Source organism: Scyliorhinus torazame, chromosome 8 (assembly GCF_047496885.1).
Source record: "Scyliorhinus torazame isolate Kashiwa2021f chromosome 8, sScyTor2.1, whole genome shotgun sequence".
NCBI classification, from domain to species: domain Eukaryota; kingdom Metazoa; phylum Chordata; class Chondrichthyes; order Carcharhiniformes; family Scyliorhinidae; genus Scyliorhinus; species Scyliorhinus torazame.
Window position 1 is genome coordinate 89285015 of NC_092714.1, and position 13327 is coordinate 89298341.

A 13327-nucleotide genomic window follows, 5' to 3' on the forward strand; every position below is an offset into this window, starting at 1 on the left:
GCGATGTCAACCTGAGCAGATTATGGGACTCGGGAGAGGCCAGACAGGATTACCTGTTTCCTAAAGGATCTCGGAGGGACAGCCACAGGGCAGCCATTGCAGCCTGGGAGGAAGTAGCAGCGCCCACCAGCTCGGGGAACGTGACCAGGAGACCCGGAACCCAGTGCTGTAAGAAGATCAACGACCTTCATCGGGCTGCATGGGTGGGTTGGCACCGGATGTTGCCCCCCCCCCATGGGATTGCGCCTGGCACAATCACAGCACAGTTCTGTGCCCCGGCCCACCCATGTCCAGCAGTGCTGTCCACGCCACCCCTCCCCATTCCCGCCCCCCCCCATATGGCCTATCTCCCACCCCCAACGAAACACCTCCACACCGAGCCCTCCCCCACGATGAATGACAAGTGTGGCTAATGATGCCCCCTCTGTGTTTCTGCAGGAGAGGTTGTCCTACAACAGATGGGAGAGGGTCCCGATGGGCGGCGGGGTGCTGGACATCAGAGTCCTCACCCCTTATGAGGAACAGACATTGGAGGCCATGGGGGTGGCGGAGCACAGATGAACTCTCACACGTGAGTTAATGACATGCTGAATGACCCATGTTTGGACCAACGCTACAATAAAGTCAGGGGCTGAGTGACCCTGACAAAACACAAACCGATTGTCAGTGAGCAGGGTATTACTGAGGAAGTGCCACTTGATGGAGCTGTCAACACCTTTGACCATTTTGCTGATGATTGAGAGTATTCTGATGGAGTGATAATTTACTGGATTGGACTTTTCCTGATTTTATGTGTACAGAACATACATGGCCAATTTTCCACATTGTTGGGTTGATATCAATGCTGTGGTTGTCTTGGAACAGCTTGGCTATGGTCACAGCTGGTTCTGGAGCACAAGTCTTCAATACAATTGCTGGGATGTTGTCTGTGCTCATTTGCTTTTATATTATCTAGTGCATTCAGCTGTTTCTTGATATTACATGGAGTGGCTTGAAGTAGCTGAAGACTGGGATCTGTGATACTGGGGACCTCAGGAGGCAGCCAAGATAGCTCACCCACTCGTCCACCTTCACATCCATCAGCTGATCTACCATGGAAGGATGTTTGGTCATTGAGTTTAGTAAATGGAGGACTTTGCTTGTCAAGTCACAGGGTGCTGTAGAATAGGTTTACAGGAGTTTTAATATTGTCATGGCATCACGTTCTTAATCCCCCACTATAAAAACCATGCCACTGTGATACATTACTGCTTATCTGTCAGGAGAGGGACTGGTTATTTTGCAGTTAGCCTCCATATCATAGATTATCATAGAATTTACAGTGCAGAAGGAGGTCATTCGGCCCATCGAGTCTGCACCGGCTCTTGGAAAGAGCACCCTACCCAAGGTCAAAACCTCCACCCTATCCCCATAACCCAGTAACCCCACCCAACACTAAGGGCAATTTTGGACACTAAGGGCAATTTATCATGGCCAATCCACCTAACCTGCACATCTTTGTGGGAGGAAACCGGAGCACCCAGAGGAAACCCACGCACACACGGGGAGGGTGTGCAGACTCCGCACAGACAGTGACCCAAGCCAGAATCGAACCTGGGACCCTGGAGCTGTGAAGCAATTGTGCGATCCACAATGCTACCGTGCTGCCCTATAGTTGTTCCAACTATATGCTACCTGTTTATGAGCTTGGTTGTTGCAGCTCTCCCCAACAATAAGCAGCCACAACAATTGGAGTTTCAATTTGGTTCAAAGCATTTCTATTTTCTCCCCTGAAGACCAGTGAATTGCTGGGCCAGGAGGCCCGTTGACGCTGGTGTATGCCACTCCGGTGTTGACGCCGGCGTCAACACTTGGCCGGGATTTTTGAGAATCCCGGCCCTTATTCCTGACACTTTAAATTCCACATGATTCCAACTGCATCTGTTGCTTTCAGTTAAATTTCAGTCCTCTGTGGCTGACCAGTTCAATAGAAATATTGATTGCTGTTCTTGTTTATAAAATTGGGAATGAACAATATTTTTAACTAAGGTAGGGAATAACATACTCAAGGAATTGATATACTGAAGTAAATGATTACTTAATGATTATAATCTGCATCATTAAACAATATCCAATGCAATGAACAATTATGTATTATGTTAATAAAACATTTGTGAAAACTAATATGTGACAAGGCAATTTGACTTAATTCATAAGATTAGATTCTGTAATTTCAATTTACAAAGTTGTTTGATTACCTTTAACTCATTTTTTTTGTCAATTGGTGCAATTATCAAAGTATTAAATGGGAGCTATTTAAAGCTTCCGTACAAAGATGCCTTGTTAATTCTTATTAAATAAATTCTATATTTAAAATGTGAATCATATAGAAGTCAAGAATGTGTTGAATCATTTGACACTTAAATAACTATAGCTCTCTTTTTTCCTTTTGGAAGACAAGAAGAATGAAAAGAAGAAAGTTTGTGAAAACTTACAGTTAACGGTAATGTGGACCATTTTCTCATCGGCAGAGGAAACCTCATTGGCAGCTTTGCACTGGTAAACACCTGCTTGGTATCTGCTGATCATGAAGATTTCCAGGTATTCCTCTTCATCATCAATTTCCCTGGCTAAGATAGAAGTTAAAGAATGAACTATTAAGAACAATAATACTGCATAGTCACTCTTTCTCTTTCATGAAACTGAATTAAATTGCAGGGGCAATGGATCACAATTTATATTTGACAAGTTATTTATATGTCTGAATCAAATCTGATTCCAGAGATGTTCTACACGGTTTAACGCAATATAAAGTAAACCATTAGAATTCAGCCATTCGTATCAACATTGGTCGTATACTATAATAATAATAATTTTTATTGTCACAAGAACATTCAAAGTGCTTTGATGTTACTGTGAAAAGCCACTGGTCGCCACATTCCAGTGCCTGTTCGGGTACACAGAGGGAGAATTCAGAATGTCCAAATTACCTAACAACACGTCTTTCGGGACTTGTGGGAGGAAACCGGAGCACCCGGAGGAAACCCACTCAGACACAGGGAGTACGTGCAGACTCCGCACAGGCAGTGATCCAAACCAGGAATCAAACCCTGGCGCTGTGAAGCAACAGTGCTAATCATTGTGCTACCGTTTAATTTAAAAAAACAATTTAATGTAAATTTAGAATTCCCAATTCTTTTTTCCAATTAAGGGGCAATTTAGTGTGGCCAATTCACCTACCCTGCATATCCTTTTGGGTTATGGGGGTGCCACCCATGCAAACACACCAGAACATACAAACTCCACACGGTCAGTGACCTGGGGCTGGGATCGAGAATACTATACAATTTTAGCGCACATTAAAAATATCAAATATTAGACAGGACAAAATTGAAATACAATTAGAGGCTAAACTACATTTACCACACTCAGTTAGAATCATCACAAGGTTCGCATTCAATGATGACAGTGAAACACAACTACAAGAATAATTTGTGTAGTACTTGCCACTTATACAGAAGGAACTTGGCGAAGATGGAAGGAGCAAAGAAGATAAGGAGTTGCAAGACAGTGGAAGGATTTGATGTTGTATTTGAGGGATTTGGTGAAATTGAGGATCTTGAAAGCCATCAATAACTGGAGCAATGGATAAATTGATTTTGCAAGGTTGGGGACATGAGTATTAGTTTAGGAATGTTAATGGGATTGAGACCAATGTTGTAGAGCTGTTTGTGAGAATCATAGAGGATTATATCAGTTTGCTGATGTTGAGTTGAAGAAAGGTATAGATAATTGAGCTCTTAATGTCAAAACAAATAGAGAGTATATGGAAAGATAGAGATGAGTCCTGCAATCTGAAAGCCAATCTCATCTGGAAGATGTTATCAAGAAACAGCAGGTAAATAATGGTGGAAGGGGATAAGGATGGGGATGACAGATGACTGTACTAGCATTGGAATAGAAGCCATTTAAAAAAATAAAGTACTGATTCTTCAAATTCAATAGAGCCAGGAGAGAGCAGTGCCACATGGTGACATCCTCGAGAGGAATGTTCACAGATGATAACCCCCTCAAAATTATATATACATCTAAAAAGGTGAGTGATATGTAGCATAGAAGAACAGAATACATTTTAATCATTACATTATTGCACAGTACTATTGAGTGGGGTGTTCTGGTCATGCCATCCCCAAGACCGGAAATTTCCATTTGAGGTCAATGGACCTTTAAATCGTCTGTCAAATTTTCCCTCCTGCCCACGATGGTTCTTGTGGCAGGACCGGAAAACTTGTATCATTGGGTTTAACTCAAGAATTACAGTTTTGCTTGAGTGCAACTTAAAAACATGACAACATAAGAAAAGCCTTAGCTAAGAAAATACATTTCGGAACCCTGGAAAACATCCTCTGGCACCTTAGCTGTCCTCAGCTAGAATGCAACTACATTTTGAATGTCCCTAATGTTGTGATGAAAGATGTATGTTTTGTCTCTCTTGCAGGCCCATTGACAGTACAGCTTATCTTCACAAATACCTTAAATGTTCAGTCTATTGATATCATTACTCATATCCTTAATCGCATTTAAAGAGACATATATACACGTTGTGAATTCTGATTTCAAGATTTGTAGAGTTATCTGCCATTTTAAGATTTGTCTTACACCAAGTAGCTTCATCAGGAAATGCAAGAGAAAACTGAAAAGATTCCTTTTACAGTACTTCAGAATTTGACAAATCAGAATGTGGGGAGCAAAAACAAGCAATGAAAATGTGTTTTTGCTGGGACAGTGCAGCAATAGTTATTAGGACAGCCCTGTAGCCATGACCCAAAGTCACTTTCTTCCTTTGAGAACAGATATAATTTTTCAGAACATGTGTTTGTACAAAGAACACAAATTACAGCAACAATTCCCTTCTTTTTCTTTGCTTGAGTTTAAAATACAAATATTGACTATCTTCCCAGATATTTTCTGCTATCTGCTCTGAAACAAATTAAAGGAGTTGACTTTTGCTATTATCAATTATCTAAAAAATATTATTTGGGAAAATATAAAATGACAAAATATGCTGCATAATATTTCTTGCACTTGATACCTTGACAGCTTCAGTACATTACGTCAATACCTTTAGGACCTCAACAGTACGTATAATTATAACAGTCATTATATATTATGCATGGTGTGTTACTCTCAGTCCTCTTTTCCGTGGTTGGAAATATTAATATTGACAGGGTAGAACTGGAAATGGAACAGATATCATCATTTACAGTATATACATTTACTGGAACAAAATGAGAATGAAAAGGCAGTGAATCATTCAGTGTTTAGAAGCTATGCTGTTTTTATATTGCGGTTTAATTTCAATTAGAGAATACCCAAGTAACTACACCCATGGACATAATTACTTCATTAAAAAGAGTGCATTAAAATTTGTGAAATAAATCAAATGCATGCTGCTCAAGATGTGGCAAAAGACTCAGGTTGACGCTGGTATTCAAATCCCACCCCGACCGATGTGGTTTAACTGTGCCCTAATTTGTGTATGATAAGTGAGCCCTATGAACCTAATTCTACTATTTTGAAAAAGATAATAAATATGTCAACATGAATCAGAGGACAGGATCTCAGATGAGGGAATTCATTTTGTGGGCAATGTGATTTGATCTTTGTTGGAAGTTTATTTGGTGTCAGCAGATTTTGCAGTGGCTACCATTGCAACAAAGGGTTGTTAGCCTGGCAACAATAAATCCAGTTATAAATCATTTTTGATTTTTAAAAATCACCACAGTCCCAGAGGACCATAGGCTGCTCTCCACTTTGAGAATTCACTGGTGGTGATTTAACCTGAGGATCACCACACGCAAGAGTATAATGTAAGCCCAGTTCCAGGCTCTTCACACACCTGTGTGGTATCTGACCTCATGAACACTCTGTCTTAAAGGGGAATGTGGTTTTCGTCTTATACTATAATTATTATGATCCTGGACCAGACCCCAACAGTTGCTGGGATACCAAACAAAAACCCCAATACTTTATTTAATTTGTAAGTCAGAAGAAAGGATACTTCGCTCCAGGAGTGATTCCACACACAAATAGGGATATGGGGCGTCATTCTCCGACCCCCCGCCGGGTCGGAGAATGGCCGTTGGCCGCCGTGAATCCCGCCCCCGCCCCCGCCGAAGTCTCCGGTACCGGAGATTGGGCGGGGGCGGGAATCCGGCCGCGCCGGTTGGCGGGACCCCCCGTTCAATTCTCCGGCCTGGATGGGCCGAAGTCCCGCCCAGAAATTGCCTGTCCCACCGGCGTAAATCAAACCTGGTATTTACCGGCGGGACCAGGCGGCGTGGGCGGGCTCCGGGGTCCTGGGGGGGGGGGCGCGGGGCGATCTGACCCCGGGGGGTGCTCCCACGGTGGCCTGGCCCGCGATCGGGGCCCACCGATCCACGGGCGGGCCTGTGCCGTGGGGGCACTCTTTCCCTTCCGCCTCCGCCACGGCCTCCACCATGGCGGAGGCGGAAGAGACTCTCCCCACTGCGCATGCGCGGGAAACTGACAGCGGCCGCTGACGCTCCTGCGCATGCGCCGGGAAACTGACAGCGGCCGCTGACGCTCCCGCGCATGCGCCGCATTTCCGCGCCAGCTGGGGGGGCAACAAACGCCATTTCCGCCAGCTGGCGGGGCGAAAATCCCTCCGGCGTCGGCCTAGCCCCTCAATGTTGGGGCTAGGCCGCCAAAGATGCGGAGCATTCCGCATCTTTGGGCCGGCGCGATGCCCGTCTGATTGGCGCCGTCTTTGGCGCCAGTCGGCGGACATCCCGCCGTTGGGGGAGAATTTCGCCCATGATGTATTAAAACAAACTTTATTACTGACACAATATTACTAACTTTAACATCATAAAGAAACCAGCTTACAATCACCAGTTAAGCAATGCTTAACAATGACAATGAAACACTCCTAACTGCTATCTTTTATCTCAACTCAAGCAAAACCCTTCTTATGTCAAAATCCACTTTTAAATATAGTTGGTCAACCCAGGAATATTTGCTGTAACGAGATGTCTTGGATAAATCGCTTTGAGAAAGAGATCCCTCAGGATACGAGCTTGCAAAGCCTTGCCTGTCAAACTAATGGCTAACGTGCCAGCCTTTTCAGAAACCTCTGTTCTGATCACAGCCAAAATATTTTTAACTAAACTGCATTGAGAGCAGCTGCTAGTCTGTACACAGTCAAATCTTGAACTGAGCTGGAACTCAACACCTGACTGTTTCAACTCCTGGCTAGTCCCATTAACTACATCACCTTACTGAGGCCAAACAAAATGTCTCTAATTATCTACACCCCAGGCAACCTTTTTCATGTGAACAAAATTCCATTGGCCCAAAACTTTATGATGCGTTAATTATCCCTTGTAGCCAAAGTAACTCGCTTTTAAACCAGGACTTAAAAAAAAGATTACTGCAGCAGTCACACACACAGCAACCCAGGCTTTTAACCCGTACTGCCCTGAATATATATCTGACATTTCTGCATTTGTCACATAATACATAATCTTGGCTTGTACTTCGGAATGAAATTAAATGAAAATCGCTTATTGTCACAAGTAGGCTTCAAATGAAGTTACTGTGAAAAGCCCCTAGTCGCCACATTCTGGCGCCTGTTCAGGGAGGCTGGTACGCGAATTGAACCGTGCTGCTGGCCTGCCTTGGGCTGCTTTAAAAGCCAGCTCTTTAGCCCTGTGCTAAACCAGCCCCAGGAGAAGCAGGAATAAGGTAGTTTGCATGTTTACCTAAGGCTGCATTTGCAGGTGTTTACCCAGCTTCTAATTTTTCCAGCCACCCATTCAATCAGCTTTGTTTGCTATACAGCAAGTGTCTTTAGCCCAAGTCTTTACCTCGCATTGGTTGGTGTGTGCTGTCTTGGCAATGAGTCTCTTATCAGAGTATGGGCTTTGATCTTGACCTGAGTTTTTCCAATCTCTATTGCCTTTTCAAACCATTTGTTGTTTACATGTGTGACCAAGATTAAAATTTATTGTCCGAACATATTTTTTGCCCTTTAAATATGTTAACAGAAAGGAAAGCTGGGAAATCATCTCAAAACATTCTAACAAGATGTATTTTTAAATATAAAAATGTGTTTCCTTTTTATAAATAAGGATGCATAGAGTCCAAGCTATTTGTTTGAAGTGGATGTCATGAAAGTAGTTTCACAAACGTAGGACCCAAAGGTATTTAGATTTATATCACTGGACCCAGAAGTACATAGTGTTTACATATCTGAGCATCTCTAAGTATAATTGTCTAACAGAGCAAGATTTTAAATGATGGAAGCTGGCTTGTGAGCAGTGGCCTTAGAGAATCAGCCAAAATTTATGTCAGTACAAAAGTAGCCACACATCCTATGGTGTTATGCGATAAATGCTAAGATTTCTCTGTATCCCAGCCAGCATTTATCCCTTAAATGTCAGGTTAACTAGTCCACCATCTCATTTTGGTACATGAGATGTTGCTGGCTCAAGATGGCTGCTGCAAATAACTACATGATAACAATTACAGCACTTCAAAGTAATTTATTGTGTGATGTGCATTTAGCCACAATAAGGCAATGTACAAGCATTATTAATTCAAATAGGCAATTTTAGTGATGTCACAAATCATGACAGCAAAAATTGAATATTTTATGAATAATCCCAACAGTTAAATATTGTCTGCAACTTACTGTCACCCATTTGTTGTTCTTCTGATTGGCTTGGATTTTGCAGTCGTAATGATGGTGAAACTGTTAAGTGCTCGCCATCATTGCCATTCCGAAATCGACAACAACTTCTGGACTCCACTTGCGCACAGTAATTCTAGGCTTCCCCGTGGGAAATCATATAGATTTACAGAATAAAAGAAGGTATTTTGGCCTATTGTGTCTGTATCTTAAGGTGTTTACTGAAGTCCCTACAGATGGCAATCAATTAGGAATTAATGAACATCCGATCTTTTCCTTTTACACTATTAAGCATGGCATATTTTCAGCAAGACCACTTCAGGTTGGTCCAAAATGTTTGCTAGAAGCAAACCTCCTAAATCCTACAGTGTAGATCCTAACTAGATTTTATGGTTCTTCCCCACCCATTCCACCTACACCATCAACTTTAGAGTCAAAAAACATTTCCCTTGTAATCATCATGACGGCAGGACCGGACGATTGGGCAGTGCCAGAAAACCCACATTGTATATTTTGCTGTTCATTTTCACTTTATATGGAAGGTTTACTGATTGTTTTTTGTACGGATTGAATTTGATTACACTGGATTTTAATTAAAAGTCAGTTTACATCTAATGACACAATTACATACTACCACTCAGCCTGTGGTTGCTTACTTCCCTTCCTGAAAACTTTGAAATAATTCTGCACATACCAGTGTTAACTAGCACTTGGGTGTGGTGCTCTATGTTCCAAATTTAACTTCTCATCATCATTTAGCATCTTCTTGTGATCAAGTGAATCACTTTTTAAAAATAAATTTAGATTACCGAATTATTTTTTCCAATTAAGGGGCTATTTAGTGTGGCCAATTCACCTACTCTGCACATTTTTGGGTTGTGGGGGTGAAACCCACGCAGACATGGGGAGAATGTGCAAACTCCACATGGACAGTGACCCAGAGCCGGGATCGAACCTGGGACCTCAGCGACGTGAGGCAGCTGTGCTAACCACTCGGCCACCGTGCTGCCCTATCAAGTGAATCACTTACCTGAAATTAATTCACACAACACTCAAACCACATTAACTGTGAACATTTATTTGCCTGCAAGCGTTCAAAGACATTGGTGTTCAGCCGACATGGGATGAAGCATAATCGGCCATTAGCCCGCATCAGCTGCACGCACAGCAAAGACCGAAAGCCGTCAAGTAGGTTAAGGGAACTTCTTTTAATGCTCATAGATAAAATGTAACTAAGTCCCTGCAGTTGTTTAAGTGCACATTCTTGGAAATTTAACAAAATCGTTGCTGTGTGGTTGAAGTGCACACACGAGCAATTATTATTATGGGTCTGCCTCCTGTGAACATGTCTGCATTTCAGGCGTCACAAAATACATTTCTAGCATTTTCAGCTTTTATTTTCCATATTTTCTGTTTTTATATTTCCAGCATTCTCTGTTATTATATTTTCTGTTTGTATTTGCAGCATCCGTAGTATTTTCCTTTTTTTTTTAGCAGGATCGAGGATTACAACCAGTCCCGGAAGTGACAGATGTGCACAACACATTTCAAGTCTATGTGGAACCATGACGTTCAGAGCAAGATATGTTTGGGATTTTGGATTGTAAGGTTGGGTTGGGAGGGATTGGAAAAGAGTTTTGAGGGAGAGAGTGACGAGAGAGAGAGACTGAGAGAGTAATGCACTATCAATTACGACGAGACGAGAGTAGAGAGTAATCGAGGCTTTATTAAGCAGAGATGTGTTGCCTCCTGCAGCTGCTACTGAAATGGCAGCAGCTCGGTGAGCACACACATTTATACTCTGTCTACTGGGCGGAACCAGCAGGCAGGGATCTACCCCTGTACCTGTAGTACAGGAGCCTTACCGTATTACTTCTAATACACGTATTATACAAACAGTGGTGGCTACCACATTCACCGCTGTTAAAAAAAGGAGTCCAGCGGGGTTGGTGGAAAAACTATTTACAGGTACGTGAGAATTTTTAAAGTGTACAGTTTGGTGGAAGTTTACAAATTTAGCCGGTCGGGTGCCTTGATACTCCGCTGTGAGCGCCGCAGTCCCGGTGGTGATGCAGGCGCCGGCTTGGTCGCCTGTGACTCCGGGAGCGTGTAGTCCTCATCTTCATCCCTGGGTGGAACCAATGGGAGTACGGATCGTCCTGGGGCGGGGGCTGTAGTGAGAGGCGCTGGGGGGAGGATGGGTGGCGCCAGGGCAATCTGAGCGGGGGGGTGGGGAACCAGCTGGTGCCAGGTCCCTGAGGGAGACTGTGTCTTTGCGGCCATCGGGGTACGCCATGTAGGCGTACTGCGGGTTCGCATGCAGCAGCTGTACCCTTTCGACCAACGGGTCCGCCTTGTGAAGCAGCATGTGCTTATGGAGGAGGACGGGTCCTGGAGCTTCCAGCCACGTTGGGAGCGAAACCCTGGAGGTGGATTTCCTAGGGAAGGCAAGGAGACGTTCATGAGGGGTTTCATTAGTCGCAGTGCAAAGTAGTGATCGGATGGAGTGGAGCGCGTCAGGGAGGACCTCCTGCCAGCGGGAGACAGGGAGATTTTTAGACTGTAGGGCCAGCAGGACGGCCTTCCAGACCGTCCCGTTCTCCCTCTCAACCTGCCCGTTTCCCGGGGGCTGTAGCTGGTCGTCCTGCTCGAGGCAATGCCCTTGCTGAGCAGGAACTGATGCAGCTCATCGCTCATAAATAAGGATCCCCGGTCGCTGTGGACGTAAGCGGGGAAACCGAACAGGGTGAAGATGCTATTGAGGGCTTTGACGACTGTGGCAGACGTCATATCTGGGCATGGGATGGCGAAAGGGAATCTGGAGTATTCACCGACCACATTCAGGAAGTACGTGTTTCTGTCGAAGGAGGGGAGGGGCCCTTTGAAGTCCATGCTGAGGCGTTCAAAGGGATGGGAGGCCTTAACCTGGTGCGCATGGTCAGCCGGTAGAAGTGCGGTTTGCACTCCGCGCAGACCTGGCAGTCTTTGGCGACCGCCCTGACTTCTACAATGGAGTAGGGTAGGTTGCGGGCCTTTTTGAAGTGAAAGAACCGGGTGACCCCTGGGTGACAGAGACCATCGTGTAAGGCATGGAGTCGGTCCACTTGTGCGCTGGCACATGTATCTTGGGATAGGGCATCGGGGGGCTCGTTGAGCTTCCTGGGGCGATACAAAATCTCGTAATTGTAGGTGGAGAGCGCGATCCTCCACCTTAAGATGTTATCATTTTTGATCTTGCCCCACTGTATATTATTGAACATGAAGCCAACCGACCATTGGTCAGTGAGGAGAGTGAATCTCCTGCTGGCCAGGTAATGCCTCCAATGCCACACAGCTTCTACGATGGCTTGGGCCTCCTTCTCGACAGAGGAGTGCCGAATTTCGGAGGCATGGAGGGTGCGGGAAAAGAATGCCACGGGTCTGCCTGCCTGGTTGAGGGTGGTGGCCAGAGTGACGTCCAATGCATCGTTCTCGACCTGAAAGGGGAGGGTCTCGTCGACCGTGTGCATGGCGGCCTTGTCGATGTCAGCCTTGGTACGGTTGAAGGCCTGGTGGGCCTCAGCCGTCAGGGGGAAAACTGTGGAGTGGATGAGTGGGCGGGCCTTGTCCGCATAGTTAGGGATGCACTGGGCATAATAGGAGAAGAACCCCAGGCATCGTTTGAGGGCCTTGGGGCATTGGGGGAGGGAGAGTTTCATGAGGGGGTGCATGTGGTCGGGATGGGGCCCTAGAACTCCATTTTGCACAACATAGCCAAGGATGACTAAGTGGTTGGTGCTGAACACGCACTTCTCCTTGTTATATGTGAGGTTCAGGTGTTTGGCGGTGTGGAGAAATTTGAAAAGGTTAGCGTCGTGGTCCTGCTGGTCGTGGCCGCAGGTGGTGACTTTATCTGGGTACGGGAAGATGGCCCGCAGTCCGTACTGGTCAACCATTCTGTCCGTCTCCCGTTGAAGGTCTTGTCCTGGGCACTGTACCGTCTGCTCCTGGTGGTGACAGGTTTGCAATCCGGGGTGAGGTTTGCAAACAGGGAAGGTGGGTCGACCTTAAGGGTCGTGAGCCTGCATACGGTGAGGGGTGGTCGGGGTCTGCCGAATTTTAGAGTTAGACTTTGGAGGTTGCACTGGAAGTCCAGGCCGAGTAGCAAGGCAGCGCAGAGGTTGGGGAGGATGTAGAGCCAGAAGTTGCTGAACTCTATGCCCTGGACGGTGAGGGTGGCGATGCAGTACCCCTGGATTTCCACGGAGTGGGATCTGGAGGCCAGGGAGATTCTCTGGGTAATGGGGTGTACAACGAGGGAGCAGCGCTTTACCGTAGAGGGGTGGATAAAGCTCTCCGTGCTCCCGGAGTCGAGAAAGCAAGGTGTCTTGTGGCCATCGACTTTCACCGCGTTGTCGTGGTTGCGAGATTGTGCGGCCGGGACTGGTCGGTGGCGGTGGTGGGTGATGAGTGGCCAGATGAGGTGCCCGACGAGCAGGGGCCCTGAGGCGCCGTCCAAAATGGCGGCAAAGATGGCCCTTCACGCTAGTGGGATCTTCCGGTCCCGCCGATGGCGCACCCCTACCACACGGGCTTTCCAGCAGCGAGGTGTGTGCTCAATGGGAAACCCAGTTGATAATAGTGGAACTATAAGAT

The 13327-nt window shown here is 45.5% G+C and overlaps 1 protein-coding gene across 5 annotated transcripts in view; it reads right to left on the reverse strand.

Annotated features, from left to right (window-relative positions):
- The window catches only part of LOC140427995 (limbic system-associated membrane protein-like), a 1212363-nt gene that overhangs the window by 211715 nt on the left and 987321 nt on the right, over positions 1-13327 (reverse strand). For all 5 annotated transcript variants that reach the window (XM_072513931.1, XM_072513930.1, XM_072513932.1 and 2 more), the window contains exon 4: positions 2475-2609. In XM_072513931.1, the coding sequence (XP_072370032.1) occupies positions 2475-2609 (135 nt within the window). The remainder of the gene's footprint in view (positions 1-2474; positions 2610-13327) is intronic.